This window comes from Gigantopelta aegis, chromosome 4 (genome assembly GCF_016097555.1).
Source record: "Gigantopelta aegis isolate Gae_Host chromosome 4, Gae_host_genome, whole genome shotgun sequence".
Classification (NCBI taxonomy): Eukaryota; Metazoa; Mollusca; class Gastropoda; order Neomphalida; family Peltospiridae; genus Gigantopelta; species Gigantopelta aegis.
The window spans coordinates 58417500-58433349 of NC_054702.1; the positions used below are offsets into that span (position 1 = coordinate 58417500).

The 15850-nt window shown below is 36.7% G+C and overlaps 1 protein-coding gene across 2 annotated transcripts in view; it reads right to left on the bottom strand.

The window, feature by feature from the left end:
• Positions 1-1503: 1503 nt before the first annotated feature.
• LOC121370825 (mitogen-activated protein kinase kinase kinase 15-like) overlaps positions 1504-15850 on the bottom strand; it is a 74340-nt gene continuing 59993 nt past the window's right edge. For both annotated transcript variants that reach the window (XM_041496315.1, XM_041496314.1), the window contains 11 exons: positions 15466-15631; positions 14690-14755; positions 12687-12765; positions 10843-10922; positions 10033-10138; positions 9272-9428; positions 7792-7884; positions 6687-6745; positions 5755-5840; positions 5122-5198; positions 1504-4072 (listed from right to left, as the gene is read on the bottom strand). In XM_041496315.1, the coding sequence (XP_041352249.1) occupies positions 4003-4072; positions 5122-5198; positions 5755-5840; positions 6687-6745; positions 7792-7884; positions 9272-9428; positions 10033-10138; positions 10843-10922; positions 12687-12765; positions 14690-14755; positions 15466-15631 (1039 nt within the window). In that variant the 3' untranslated portion in view covers positions 1504-4002. The remainder of the gene's footprint in view (positions 4073-5121; positions 5199-5754; positions 5841-6686; positions 6746-7791; positions 7885-9271; positions 9429-10032; positions 10139-10842; positions 10923-12686; positions 12766-14689; positions 14756-15465; positions 15632-15850) is intronic.

Sequence of the window (15850 nt, forward strand, 5' to 3'; positions counted from 1 at the left end):
AAAAAAGAGCACACCTTCGCAAACCTTGTCCCAGGTTGAACATTTCTACCATTGAGGGTATACTTTCTGTATCCCACATAACCACATATGATGGAGTCTTATACTCTTTTATATCATATATATTCTCTCTCTCTCTCTCTCTCTCTCTCTCTCTCTCTCTCTCTCTCTCTCTCTCTCTCTCTCTCTCTCTCTCTCTCTCTCAACACACACACACATCCTCCCTCCTTCTTTCTCTCTCATATCTTATCTTTAAAAATATTGATTGTGTAAATGTTTATCAATACTATTTTCATCACAGATAAAAAAAATACATCATAGAAAGTACTTGACACATATGTTATATGGCAACAGTTATGCTACTGAAGGTTACATTATAGATAAACATTTGTAGCTAGCCTACTGTACTAATATTTTGTAAGGGCTGCAGACAAACTAATTTGTCTCTCTTGACCTCAACTCGATTTCCTCACAGAAGATTATGCAATAAACATACAAGGACATAATTCTATGTTTAGCCAAAGTATGAAATACAAAATGTGTTTTATTATTTATTTGACACGTCAGTAAATTGGTAACACACACACACATAACACATTTGGTTTAAATACTGTAAATTTGAAAACTACTGTAACTGTTTTAGTCACAACCATTTTCACAACAAATGCATTAAAACACTAAAAATGCACATTAACTATTACGGATATTAACACTATGTACACTGTACTTCTTAAATTAAATGCATGCAGGAGTAGAATTTGACTTATGATTTGTCAAGTGTTAACTAGTAAAAACAGTACTACCTAAAACATAGTAAATAAAAAATAGATCCAAAACGTTTCTGGATAAAAACTGGATGATAAATATTTTACTATATATTTCATTTTAGAAAAAAAAATTTAAAACATTCAAAAGCTCAACTAACAAATGACAGATGGTGAACATGAAATAGTATACATGTGTACATTTTAGGTATTTCATAAGATAAAAGATGTAGTATATGCAAAACAAATGATAGTACTTGGTGACTGACAATGTATGCTTATATATACATGTACATGAATGATTCATTCTGTTCAAATCGGCATTTGTCTGGCTCCTAATGCTAGAAAAACTGCCCACTCCAGCATGATGCTACAAATTCATTTCAGTCCCATACTGCTGTTACAGTATTTATAACTATTACAAATTAAGGAAAAACTATGACATATATTAACAAACATTGTGCAGTAAAATAAAGCCATGACTTGAGGCTAAATATGAAAACATATCACAAGACCACAACACACCACCATCACAATTCTCAGTGTTGTTACTTGCTGTAGATGCTTCATAAAGTCGGGTGATTACAGCTTGGCTGACCATTGTAATATATATATTTTTTTTAATTAATAAAAAAATTGTTTAACAACATCACTAGAGTACATTAATTAACTAATCATCGGCTATTGTATGTCAAACATTTGGAAATTCTGGCACGTAGTTATCAGACGAAACCTGCTACATTTTTTTTTCATTAGCAGCAAGGGATCTTTTATATATGTATTTTTCCACAGACTGGAAAGCACATTCCACGGCCTTTGACCAGTTATGATGCACTGGTTGGAAAGAGAAAAAAAACCCAATAAGTTTGAATGGATTCATCGAGTTGGTTCAATACTGTGATGCATGCACCTCAGGCTAGAGCTCAAACGACCGATCTAAATTCTGACCCCTAGATCTTTCATAAAGTCTGTTTTAGGAAATAGGTCTTCATTAAAAAATTATTATTATTTTCTTTTTTCAAAACATCTTAAGACACTTAACAGCCAATGTATTTTTTTGTGCTGGAGTGTCGCTAAACATTCATTCATTCATTCATTTTTCAAAACTTTCTTTGATGATTACAGCTTGGCTGACCTTTGTAATATTTTACTAGGCAGGCTTTGGACATTATTTGTTATTGCAATTACTAAGCAACACAGCATTTCTAATTTTGGATTGCAGTCACATGGAAATGGGTATGGAGAAGCACAATTAAATGAGACTGAACTCTGCATTATGGGTAAATAACTCAAATTGGTTTTGGTCAACCTATATTGAATTGTTTTTGTATAAATTATACAGACGGGTACAGTGATAATGAATGAATAATGAGGTATCAGCATTTTTGTGAAGGAATGATGATGGAAATTGTAAACTTCATAAATATGTCATAACTTATAGGTTACTATAGTCCGTCCCATCCTCCTACAAAAATGTTTTTTTTGTGTAAATAATTTCAGTTTTGTTTGACGTACATGTAAGAAGAAAAGTAAACGTGTTTTGGAAATAACAAATAAATGCTATTTTTGTGTGTAATTTAGAAAACAATCGGCTTAGAGCTCATAAATAAATAAACTGTAGTAAATTCCATAGTATAAAAAAGGTGTTCCCTGTGGGACGGACTATAGGTACGCTGTCTATAGTAATGTGAACATGGGTTACCAGCCGATGTGCTTATTTTGATGCCCAGTTACAGCTTTAAGGAACCCATAAACGATCAATATTATAAACTTAACGTACTGACATAAATATTTCGTCAAAATCTGTCAGCCAACAATGGATCAATAACACTGCATAATAATGTGTTAATGCTTGTCAAACAATTATATTACATTTCTTCGATGTTTGCTAATCCTCGAACATGGTGACAGAATTCGAACAAACTGGAATTCCAAATTTTTCAGGCAATATTAGTCTTAAAATTACCAATATTATATGCCACTTTTATTCCAGTGAAGAGGGCCTATGGATAATAACAGTGATTTTATTGCACAATCATCAAATAAAAATTACCCCCATTTGATTTAATTCATATTTTATACAAACCATCAACATTACCTACACTTAATATAATTGACAATGCCGAAAAATACTGCGCAATAATACTGATCATGTATGGGCCACATCAGACATTTCTACTATGTAATGGCTGAAATTTGGCATTTCTCACTTCATATTCTTATCACCATCTGACATTCATTCCTTTTCTTCCAGTGTACAGCATAAACAAAATGCAGTTTGTTTATAGATTGTCTTTGATTTACATGGAAGAAAACCCACACTGCACAGCACAATGAATTTTGATTAATACTCGTAAGACAATTATATTGTATTCCTTCGATGTTCACTAATCCTCCAACATGCTTACAGAATTCTAACAACCAACTGGAATTCCATGTTTTTCAGGCAAAATTAGTCTTAAAATTACCAATATTCAGGGGTGGAAATTGGTAAACTGTAAAAAAGAGGAAAGCTTACTCGCTCCCTTTGCAAATAAAATCAAGTAAGAAACGCAGCCGCAATTAGATTCATAATGACGTCACAACATAATTTGATGTGTAACGAAAATCTGGGCCCAGAAGTTTACATGACTGATTTAAAAAAAAAGATTTCCCGTGGAAAGGTCAATTAAAATGCGAGGAAACGCAATGTTCTATGAGAGGAAAAATGCAGATCTGAGGAGAATTCCCACCCCTGAATATTATTTACCAATCTATTCTTCCCATCACAAATCCACCCAATATCCCACTACCACCCCCTTCAAAACATGGTTGTAAAGAGAGATTAAACATTGGGTATCCTCTCTAACATGACATATATTACAGCTATCAAATACATTAATGGAGGGTATTTCTTCAGTGTTCAAGGCAACAAATGTATATATTACCTTAAGATATCAATCCTATTTATACGCAAATTATATAATTATTATACACATTAGTCACTTTCAAAAGTATAGTATTGTGATATTTCATTCATGAGTTGTTAAAATAATCTTCTTATAAAACAAAATACTCAAAATGTTTAGTTTTTTTCACACACCCCAAAGGTAAGGCCAAATGTGGCACCAGTACACTATTATCATGACAGTCAGCAATATTCTGCTAAACAGTCACATGCAACTGATGTGGAGATCAAGAAAACAAATCCACTAATTATAAGAATCTCAAAAAATTGAGGTCACATGACCTTACACCTTGGTCATCTCTTGGCTGCTTGGGACTGTCGGTGGGCAAGAATGGCTCGCCAGAGTCGACAGATTACTCCACCTCTACAAGGGAACAAACGCTAGATTAATTTAATACATCAACAGATATTTATCACAATTTTTTGTTATAATTTTTGAAATACAAAGCCGTTTATAATCATGGTAACAAGTCTTTCTGAACTTTCACCTTTCATTCCTTGAAATCTGAGGGGGGGGAAGTAGCCCAGGGATAAAACGTTCGCTTGAAGCGCAGTCGGTCTAGGATCGATCCACATCCATGGACCCATTGGGCTATTTCTCATTCCAGCCAGTGCTCCACAACTGGTGTAACAAAGGCTGTGGTATGTACTATCCTGTCTGTGGGATAGTGCATATAAAAGATATCTTGCTGCTAATCGAAAAGAGTAGCCCATGTAGTGGCAACAGCAGGTTTCCTCTCTCAATATCTGTGTGGTCCTTAACCATATGTCTGACGCCATATAACCGTAAATAAAATGTATTGTCATCACACAATATTTTTAAAATACAAAGCTGTTTATAATCATTATGCTAACAAGTCTTTCACTGATCTTTAATTTCTTCAAATTTGATGTGTCAATAGGCAACTGAAGGTAAAGACTTTGTGACATGTTAAAACAGTTGTCATAATAAAATGGGATTTGAAAGAATACTTTTAAAACAGATTAAGTAAAATGGATATAAAGATTTATGTGTCTATTAGCAGGGCCATATTTAATGTGTGTGTGTGTGTGACAAAAATATCAAAAAGTTGCTTTTTCAGTTTAAAGTTGACCTTTTTGTCTAGCTTTTTAAATTTTTTTACTATCCCCACCAACTGAATTTTGTATACTCATAGCTGCATACCAAATGTCAGCTGGGTATAGCAAATTATGCTCAAAACCTAACAGTTTGCATGTCTGCTAATATGGCAATTTGTAGCACTTCGTGGGAAAAACTTATAACACAGTTAAACATTCAATCCTTTTACCAAACTCGTTACATCAGGGTCACAGTCACTAATTATCTTCTTTAAGTGGGACAGAAAAAAACCCATATGTGCCGTGAACAAAGATGAAAAGATAAAAGAAGTTAAAAAAGAAAAACAAATTAACCTGAGGTTAAGTCGTTGTAAATCTTCTCTGGTCACCATCTCCAAAAGATCGGCTAACGTGTATTCCTCATGACAAATCTAAATGAAAATTAAAGACAAAATTACAGTAACTTTTAAAAAAAATATACCTATCTAGAGCAGCATTTCTCAGACACAAATATCAGATGAGCCACCAGTCCATGCCAAGTTTTAACAAAGTGACTCACCTGACCATGTGTATTTTTACCATATCCTTTTGTTATCTTTAAAAAGGTAGGAATCCATATTGTGTGCGTGATGCGTATTGAAATGATCATCGGGGATTTCAGGAATTAATGTATTGCAAATTACGCATCACGCATTACGTATATATAGGAGCACTTCAATTGATTTCTATGTAAACTGTTGTTTACACACCACACACTAAGCAGGAAAGTTTAACTCAATTAGACAATTATGTTAGTTGATAAAAAAATTGTCCATCCAGGTGAACAGTCAAAAATTAATTAAAAGAATATTTATTTAACAAAACCTCAGTGTATTTTAAACTACAGCTAATTGGTATCTAACATATGGTTAAAATATTATAATAAACTTGTACTCTACTTAACGTTTTCTTTGTAAAGCAGATTTAACAAAAATTAAGCCAATTTACCGTGTTGATTGTTTTGGAGTCAAATGTTTTGGCTTCTAGCCAAGAAGCCAATTCTGTGTCTGGAGTGACCTGGATTTCTGGAACACCTGGAATATGTCCAGTGAAACACACGTGTATGGCATAATCACTTTAAATACCCTTTAAAGAGACAGACCCTAGTGTTTAAACACTAACACATATTTTTCACTATTAGAGCCGTTTATGATCACTGAAATCAAACATTACTTATATTGTATTGTTTAGATTATCCATTTCCGTAGAACCGAAGTGTTTCTGGTCATCCTGGTGTTTTTAATACCACAAAATGCATTTTTCATATTTTTAAAAATGCATATGTGTCTCAGAAGTAACGGTTATGGAGTCGCGTTTTAGTTTATTTTTAAGGGTATTTCAACATCACAGACTCTGTTATATCCAAATGTGTTACAGGTTTGTAAAGTAACCAAACTTAATGTCCATTTTTACAGGCTGAAACTAGGGTCTAGCTGAAAAATATACCTATAGTGTTTAAAAACTAGGGTCTGTCCCTTTAAACTCTTATCTCAGATAGAAATATTACTACTGCAATAATAGTGTTGGTTCGATATATTATTTTACTTTTTAAGATAAAAAAATAGTGTGAAAACTGAAATTCACTTTCTACTGGTTAACGACTCAATCATATTGTTGTTGTTTTTTGTTGTTTTTTGTCTGAAATACAATGTAATTTAAGGTTACCTAAACAATTTTACATTTTAACCCTAACTTCCAAAAGAAGACTTTCATGTGAAAGCAAATTAAAAATAATCCTTTCGTAGCTTAACTCATTTTAATGCTAAATTTTAGAGGCATTATATATGAAAACGAATATCGAATAAATAAGCCCACTGCATTAAATATAAAAAAAAGGTTATAAACTAAAGTTACTGCCAAATGGACTAGAGAAAATTTACCAGGCTGAATCTCGTGGAGAGCTCGGTTATACAGGACATCTTGATTTGATACAAGCAACCTGCAATAAAGTAAAGTAAAGTTTGTTTTATTTAACGACGCCACTAGAGCACATTGATTTTTTATCTTATCATCGGCTATTGGATGTCAAACATATGGTCATTCTGACACTGTTTTTCAGAGGAAAAGAAGAAATGTTTTATTTAACAACGCACTCAACACATTTTATTTACGGTTATATGGCGTCAGACATATGGTTAAGGACCACACAGATTTTGAGAGGAAACCCGCTGTCGCCACTTCATGGGCTACTCATTCCGATTAGCAGCAAAGGATCATTTATTTGCACTTCCCACAGGCAGGATAGCACAAACCATGGCCTTTGTCGAACCAGTTATGGATCAATGGTCAGTGCAAGTGGTTTATACCTACTCATTGAGCCTTGCGGAGCACTCACTCAGGGTTTGGAGTCAGTATCTGGATTAAAAATCCCATGCCTCGACTGGGATCCGAACCCAGTACCTACCAGCCTGTAGACCGATGGCCCAACCACGATGCCACTGAGGCTGGTCAACCTGCAATAACACCAACGTCATGTGTACAATCAAGCAACTGCTGCATACAGTGGCAGGATTTAGCTCAGTCAGTTGAGTGCTCACTTGAGGTGCTTGCATCACAGGATCAAACCACCTCGGTGGATCCATTCAGCTGACTGGGTTTTTCTCGTTCCAACCAGTGCACCACAACTGGACACAGGCTGTGGTATGCGTTTTCCTGTCTGTGGGAAAGTGCATATAAAAGATCCCTTGCTGCATTAGGAAAAATGTTGCGGGTTTCATCTGATAACTATGAGTCATAATTACCAAATGTTTGATATCCAATAGCCAATGATTAATTAATCAATGTGCTCCAGTTCTGTTGCATAATTTTACTAGATGACCATAAAAATTATTTAGACTAGATCATAAACTTTAATATAAATTTTACATTGTTAAATTAAGGTATAATAATAATATTAGTTTGTTTTGTTTTGTTTTTAGAAGAAAATGAATGCAACATATCAATATAAAATAAGTTTTGTGTTATAAAAAATGTTATGGCACAAACCTCAGATGGCTAATCTGCAGCTTCCGTTCGTCTATCGACTGCCGTAAAACCTCTTGGTAGGATTTCTGCACATCTAACAGCTGCCTCAGTAACCTGGATAAAGAACATGTATGAAGCCATGGAGTACTGGATGAAATAGGGAACCCAAAGAGAATCAAAGATCTCATATCTTGTATGTTATTCTACTGAACTTTATCTCACACTTCATTCAAAAAGGAACGTAAAGTTATGTTTATTTTAAAATACCCCCAGCACGTTATTTAATCAATAGCTGTTAGGAGTGTAATATATTGATAAGAACTGGTATAACAACGGGCAAGGTAAGTACTATCCCGACTGGGGGATGCAGCATATAAAAGATCCCTTACTACTAATCGGAAAGAGTAGCCCACTGACTGGTGGCAGGGTGTTTCCTATATTAATTATCTGTGTAGTCTTTAACCATATGTCTGACGCCATATTAACCATAATAAAAATGTGTTGACTGTGTCATTAAATAAAACAGTTGTTCCTTCTGTCAGGAGTCTTTTGTATGCACAGGATAGCATATATCTATTATCACCTGCCTTTGATATAATAATCATAAAATACTGGTTATAGAGGAAAAAACGCAATGGGCTTGACTACTGAATACCTTAGTTTACGACCCATAACACCTCAGGTGGGCACTCCACAAGTAGTGACAGGGCTAGCTCTGGCACTCGCTAAATTCGGCAATTGCAAATTTTGAAAGCAGTTGGCGAATTTCATTTTAATTTGGCGAAATAATTTCATGTAATAATTGACATTTTAAAGAAAATATCTGTCGATTTCTGCAATTTTTGAAGGAAGGAAATGGTTTATTTAACGACGCACTCAACACATTTTATATATGGTTATATGGCGTCGCACATATGGTTAAGGACCACACAAATATTGAGGGAGGAAACCCGCTGTCGTCACTTCATGGACTACTCTTTTCGATTAGCACTATCCCATAGACAGGATAGCACATACCACGACCTTTGATATACCAGTCGTGGTGCACTGGCTGGAGTGAGAAATAGCTCTGCAATTTTTGAAGTTTAATGGACAATTTGGCAAATTGTTTTACTCACCCAGAGCTATCCCTGAGAGCTATATTCCACTTCTCCTAACAAAAAGACAAATCACCTGAGGTTTTCTTCCTTTCTCCTAACAAAAAGACAAATCACCTGAGGTTTTCTTCCTTTCTCCTAACAAAAAGACAAATCACCTGAGATTTTCTTCCTTTCTCCTAACAAAAAGACAAATCACCGGAGGTTTTCTTCCTTTCCCATAACAAAAAGACAAATCACCTGAGGTTTTCTTCCTTTCTCCTAACAAAAAGACAAATCACCTGAGGTTTTCTTCCTTTCTCCTAACAAAAAGACAAATCACCGGAGGTTTTCTTCCTTTCTCCTAACAAAAAGACAAATCACCTGAGGTTTTCTTCCTTTCTCCTAACAAAAAGACAAATCACCTGAGGTTTTCTTCCTCCACATGATCGAGCTCCTGCTGTAGTTCTCTGGTAGCTGTCTTCCTGTATGTAGAGGCAGGTTTCACCGAATTGGCTGACGACACCCCCGACGTAACCACCTCATCGTCTACCTGGTCACCGGCTAGATTAGCTCCCAACTCTACAAGACATCAACAAATTCAATACAACTTAAAGTACAGCTGGCTAGTAATCAAAACATATATAAATGTAACTGGCTGGAACTTCATGCATGTATTCCAAAAAACTTCTAGACTGATTTGTGGACACTTGATGGTTAGTCAAATTGACAAAATACTATTTTATTGTAAAATCAGTTTCTTACAAATACATTTGGAGCATCAATGTAGTGCAAGGCCCCGTTCCACAAAGCCATCTTAACCCTAAGATCACCTTAAGTGCATAGCTACCTTATGCACTATGGTGATCTTAGTGCTAAGATCGCTTCGTGGAACGGGGCCCAGGACCATAGTACAAGACTAAGTGTTTGAGGATTAGGTCACTCGCTTGCTACACGTGTGTCAAATATAATTCACATAGCTGAACAATTGGTTATCTACCAGTTAAAATCACATGAACTGACTTTCAGTTACTTAACATTTTGAAATAGTTTCCCCTGTAGTTGGGAGTGCAAAAACTTCATACAAGTATACTACTACTGACATACATCTCACCCTTACAATCTGATGGCCTAACCATCAACACTACACAATTACATAAAGTTCTGTTTTAAAAGTGATTGTTACCTGGAGAGATTATAGTGATGGTTGCCTGCACGGCTCCGCGAATCAGGTTGTCGAGGGCAAACATCCAGTGTGGCTGGATATTGTGTGTCTTTAAACATATACTAACCTGTAAAAATAAACAAGATTTTAGTTTTTATTATCTACTCTGTCAGTTGGCATTTATTGAAATATCTATAATACTGGAAACATTAAGAATAAAACAAACTATTTTGTTACTAACATGGAACACACTAAACAAAGAACTTCTAAATATTGATGTGATGTATGACATACTACAATTCTTTGTAATAAGCAAGATGTAAATAAATGGTTACATACAAACTAGGGTGGAGGGGAAATGTCAATAACCATGACTTTAATAATATAAATTTTAAGGGCATCCAAAATGTAAAGATCTTCAACAAAAGTGTGGACTTGAGTGAACAATGACGTTATTTCTTAAGCATACAATCTTTTGTTAAATTCATTTTTAAAATACAATAAATCTACCAATACCATACTTTTTACCTGTCAACTGTAGTTATATAACGTAAAAACAACACAGCAACAAAGGCTAGCTTTGTTCCATCTCAATAAAATCACAAGAGACATTTCCATCTATACTTGTTTGCATTAGTGGGGTTTGGGGTTTGGGGGTTGGGGGCTGGGGGTTGGGGGGGCTGGGGGTTGGGGTTTGGGGGCTGGGGGTTGGGGTTGGGGTTGGGGTTGGGGTTGGGGTTGGGGGTTGGGGGTTGGGGGGTTGGGGGTTGGGTATTGGGGGCTGGGGGTTGGGGGTTGGGACTTGTGGTGAGGCTTAAGTAATTAGCTTACCGCCTCTTGAAAGACATACAGAGCCAACTGTATCTCCATCAATGCAGTGACGTCAAACTGCACACCTTCACGGAGCTCATCTGAAAAAAAGAATATTTCTAAATATTTCAGACATTCTTTACATGTACCTCTTTTAGCTATGTGACCGGCCTTTGTGGCGTAGTGGTTAGGCCATCGGTCTACAGGCTGGTAGGTACTGGGTTCGGATCCCAGTTGAGGCTAGGGATTTTTAATCCAGATACCGACTCCAAACCCTGAGTGAGTGCTCCGCAAGGCTCAATGGGTAGGTGTAAGCCACTTGCACCGACCAGTGACCCATAACTGGTTCAACAAAGGCCATGGTTTGTGCTATCCTGCCTGTGGGAAGCACAAATAAAAGATCCCTTGCTGCTAATCGGAAAGAGTAGCCCATGTAGTGGCGACAGCGGGTTTCCTCTCAAAATCTGTGTGGTCCTTAACCATATGTCCGACGCCATATAACTGTAAATAAAATGTTTTGAGTGTGTCGTTAAATAAAACACTTCTTTCTTTCTTTCTTTCTTTCTTTTAGCTATAGGTAGTACTAAACCAAATAACTTCCAGCCCGGTCAAAGTTCAAGATGCACCCAACTTTTGATAGAGAAGTGAACACTACAAGTCCTGTGAGTGGTGATAAATGTGAGTGTGTTGGTTGTAAACAAAAAATAGTTTCATCTGGGCAAAAAACGTATGCAATTTTATTTCATCTAGTACCACTGTGTGAAACATGTATGGGGTACCTGTAAAAAAAAGTACTCGAATTTTGTGCGAAACTATGGTAGTTATAGATCCTACCCATTATCTCAGAAATGAGCAGCTTGACCCCAATTTTTTTCCGATTCACTTTAAGGGCGAGGGGTGATAGTGTTTATATCCGTGGCATTTATGTTGATTAATACGCTGCAGGTAGGAGTTTCAGCCACATACATGTATGTTACTATTGTCATCTATGGGATTTGATTTGGTAGTATACTCCTCCCTATAGTGTTCTAGCTGTCTGTATCTGTAATCAGGTATTGATTTTCATGGGAAATTTACTAGCACACTGAAATATTTCACAATGAATTTATTTAGTAGCAGTAGCCATTACGGTTATATGGCATCAGACATATGGTTAAGGACCACACAGATATTGAGAGAGAAAACCCGCTGCCGCCACTTCATGGGCTACTCTTTTCGATTAGCAGCAAGGGATTTTTTATATGCACCATCCCACAAACAGGATAGCACATACCACAGCCTTTGATGTACCAGTCGTGGTGCACTGGCTGGAGCAAGAAATAGCCCAATGGGTCCACTGACGGAGTAGCAGCAGAGTGTCAACTCTTGAGTAATTTAGGCAGGTTTGAATTTATATTCCAGTGGTTACATCAAATTGATAAAATTATAGCGTTCTGAAGGCATACACCATAATATTTCACATGCATTATGTAGGAGTAGGGAGTCATACTTTCCTATAAATTCAACTAAGAAAATGTATATCAAAAAACCCAAACATGCCATTAAAAAAACCCTGAATATAGTCTACAGCAAAAAAGTGCCGTAGAGAACTAAAAACCCATGGCAATCTCCACGGTACTGTCGATGCCATGGGCAATTGCAAGGAGTTCAAATGATCACCTCTTGCATGCCCCAGACAGGTTTTGAATTTATATTCTAGTGGTTATATCAAACTGAGAACATTTACAGCATTCTAGAGGTTGCTGAACCACCTTCATACTCACTATACATGTATATCCAATGGCTACTCCCTTTGATGACATACTATTTTTGTTTTCAATCCCACAATAACCAAAACAGTTGTGAATGAAACCAGCCACACGTACCCAGTGCATCATGTATTGCACGACTACTGGGATCCAAGATGTATCCCCTCAGTCCTAGGAGGAGGCAAGTCAGATGTTCCTGCAAAACAAGCGTAACATTCCTCTGAGTCATTTTGCTGAACAGTGTGAGTTTGCAATGAATAAAGCAGATCAATTAGTTCAGGTTTGCGTTAAAGTTATTTACCTTGAAGTTATTTAGGACTTGTTTCAAAACTACATATTCAGGGCTTCTAGATTATGGTAGCCCCACTCCCATGGCTAGTGATATTCAATGTTGGGCTAGTAAATAACTACTATTGCAATGCCCGATGGCTATTGATATTTTTTTTTGGTCAGCTGTTGCAGGTAAGTCTATTTTGTAAATATGAATATCCTGCCCCCACCCTAACCCCCAATGTTAGTGTTTTTAAGCTCTATCTCCCTCTTTAAGTGACATATCTGATTACTACTATTATTTAGTAAAATTGTATTAACTTAAGATAAAGTAGGGCTAGTGAATTTATAAAAATTCTAGAAGCCCTGTATATTAAACAAGTAGATAATTATTATTAAAACATATTGTGTTTTAAATAATCAAAGTTTAATAAGGTTGACTATACATCATGACATATTACTTAACTATTTTTGCCTCAGTGGTGTAGTGGATAAGCCACTGGACTGGGTGTGTTCTTGACACAAGAATACCATTACAACCCAGTCAGGACCCATAACAGTTCAACTACCTATGGCCCACAGCTCCTTAGTGGTACCTGTATATGAGCATGTTAAAATTATCTGCTCCGCTCCACAGCTCCGGGATGTAGCTTCACTTGAGGGGGGAGTATGTAGTAGTGTTAGTATAAAGTGTTCTCCTACTGCCAGTAGCTAGTGGGAATTTCCCTATTAGCTCAGTTGGTAGGTACTAGGTTCGCATCCTGGTATCGGCTCTTACCTAGAGCGAGTTCAACGACTCAATGGGTGTAAGACCACTACACTGACTTCTCTCTCACCAACCACTACATTTTGTAACTCATTGTCCTGGACAGACAGCCCAGATAGCTGAGGTGTGTGCCCAGGACAGCATGCTTAAACCTTAATTGGATAGATGAATGATAATAAATATAAATGAATGAATGAATTAATTAATAAACATTAATTTTATAGAAAAGTGGATTTCTACAAATCTAACTTTTTATTTTTTATTTTATAACATACAAATTTTAAAAAACAATAGACTTTCACATTATTAGATGTGTCAATGAATAAACAGGTGGATAGGTGGGTGGGTAGTTTATGGATGGATGGATGGATGGATGGATGGATGGATTGGATGGGTGGATGGGATGGAGGGATGGAGGGATGGATGGATGGATGGATGGATGGATTGGATGGGTGGATGGGATGGAGGAATGGATGGATGGATGGATGGATGGATTGGATGGGTGGATGGGATGGAGGAATGGATGGATGGATTGATGGGTCGATGCATGGATGGATGGATGGATGGATGGATTGGATGGGTGGATGGGATGGAGGAATGGGTGGATGGGATGGAGGAATGGATGGATGGATGGATGGATGGATTAGATGGGATGGAAGGATGGATGGATGGATGGATGGATGGATGGATGAATGGATGGATGGATGGATTGGATGGGTGGATGGGATGGAGGAATGGGTGGATGGGATGGAGGAATGGATGGATGGATGGATTAGATGGGTGGATGGGATGGAAGGATGGATGGATGGATGGATGGGTGGATGGATGGATGGATGGATGGATGGATGGACGGACGGACAGACGGACGGATGCATGGATGGATAGGCAGGCGGGCGGGCGGATGGATGGGTGGGTGGATGGGTGGCTTTTGGATGGATGGATGGATGGATGATGGATGGATGGATGGAAGGATGGATGCATGGATGCATGGATGGCTGGATGGCTGGATGGCTGGATAGATGGGTGCATGGATGGCTTGATGGATAGGTGAATAGGTGGGTTTTAAATATCACTTTTAACTCACTGTTGTCAGTTTTGGATGTGATATGGTGGCATCTCTATGAAGCAATTCCAACCAAGTGTTACATATCTAAAAATACAATAATATTCAGTTAAAAAAACAAAACAAAATATCAAGCAGCCATTTTTACTTAAAGACAGTAAATTATTTTTATAAAACATCTGTATAACAAATTTATAATTAATTAAATAGCATTAAGGGATTGGGTTATATACTATGCATCACATATTATTTTTAAAAACATCCATAAAACAAAGTAATAATTAATAATTAATTAAACAATATCAGAGAGTTGAGTTATATCCTATGGAACTGATATTTTATAAAACATCTGTTTAACAATTTAATAATTAATTAAATAGTTATCAAGTGTTGGCTTATATCCAATGGCATCACTATTGGTTATATCCTATGGAACTGATATTGTATAAAATCCAATGGCATCACTATTGGTGGCATTGTACAGTTAGTGACACTAATGCTAGGATAAGACTACCAACTGCCATCACAAAGTTCGCCAACCTTCTCTTCTTACGACTTCTACGACTGTCCAGTTGCTTGTCCAAGTGCTCTTACAACTAAATTATCATCATATAACCCATTAGTTGTTAATCTGAGTGCACCCTTCGTAAATCGGGAGTTGGGGAAATTACAACGCAACCGTCGAGTTGGCATTGCCAACTTTCTGCTGGCAGTTGACAGCCTGAGACTAGCATAACATCTTAGCTATATATATATCCCACTATATTTTATTGTACACAAAACAAATAGGTACTTACTATTTGTTTATCCTGAAGTAAAATATACACAAGTGTATTGCGGCGTTCTGAGTCTTTACGCAAGAGGTAGAATCCTCCGTCCCGTGAAAAAGCACTGCTGTGATCTGAGTCAATGATGTCTGGGGACAGTGCAGTTGCACTCAGGTTCGAGAGGACTGAATCAGTGCTGTAAAAATAACACATCAATCTGACGAAACTGAATCAGAGGTGATAAAGTAATACAAATTAGTGCTGTAAAATACAACATAAAACTAAACTGGACTGAATCAACAGTGTAAAAACATTAAATTATAAATCTGAGGCAGGGCTTCGAGAATTTTTATAAAATCCACTAGCCATGGGATCAGTGATTAAAACAATTTACTAGCCACAATTAAAAATTCAC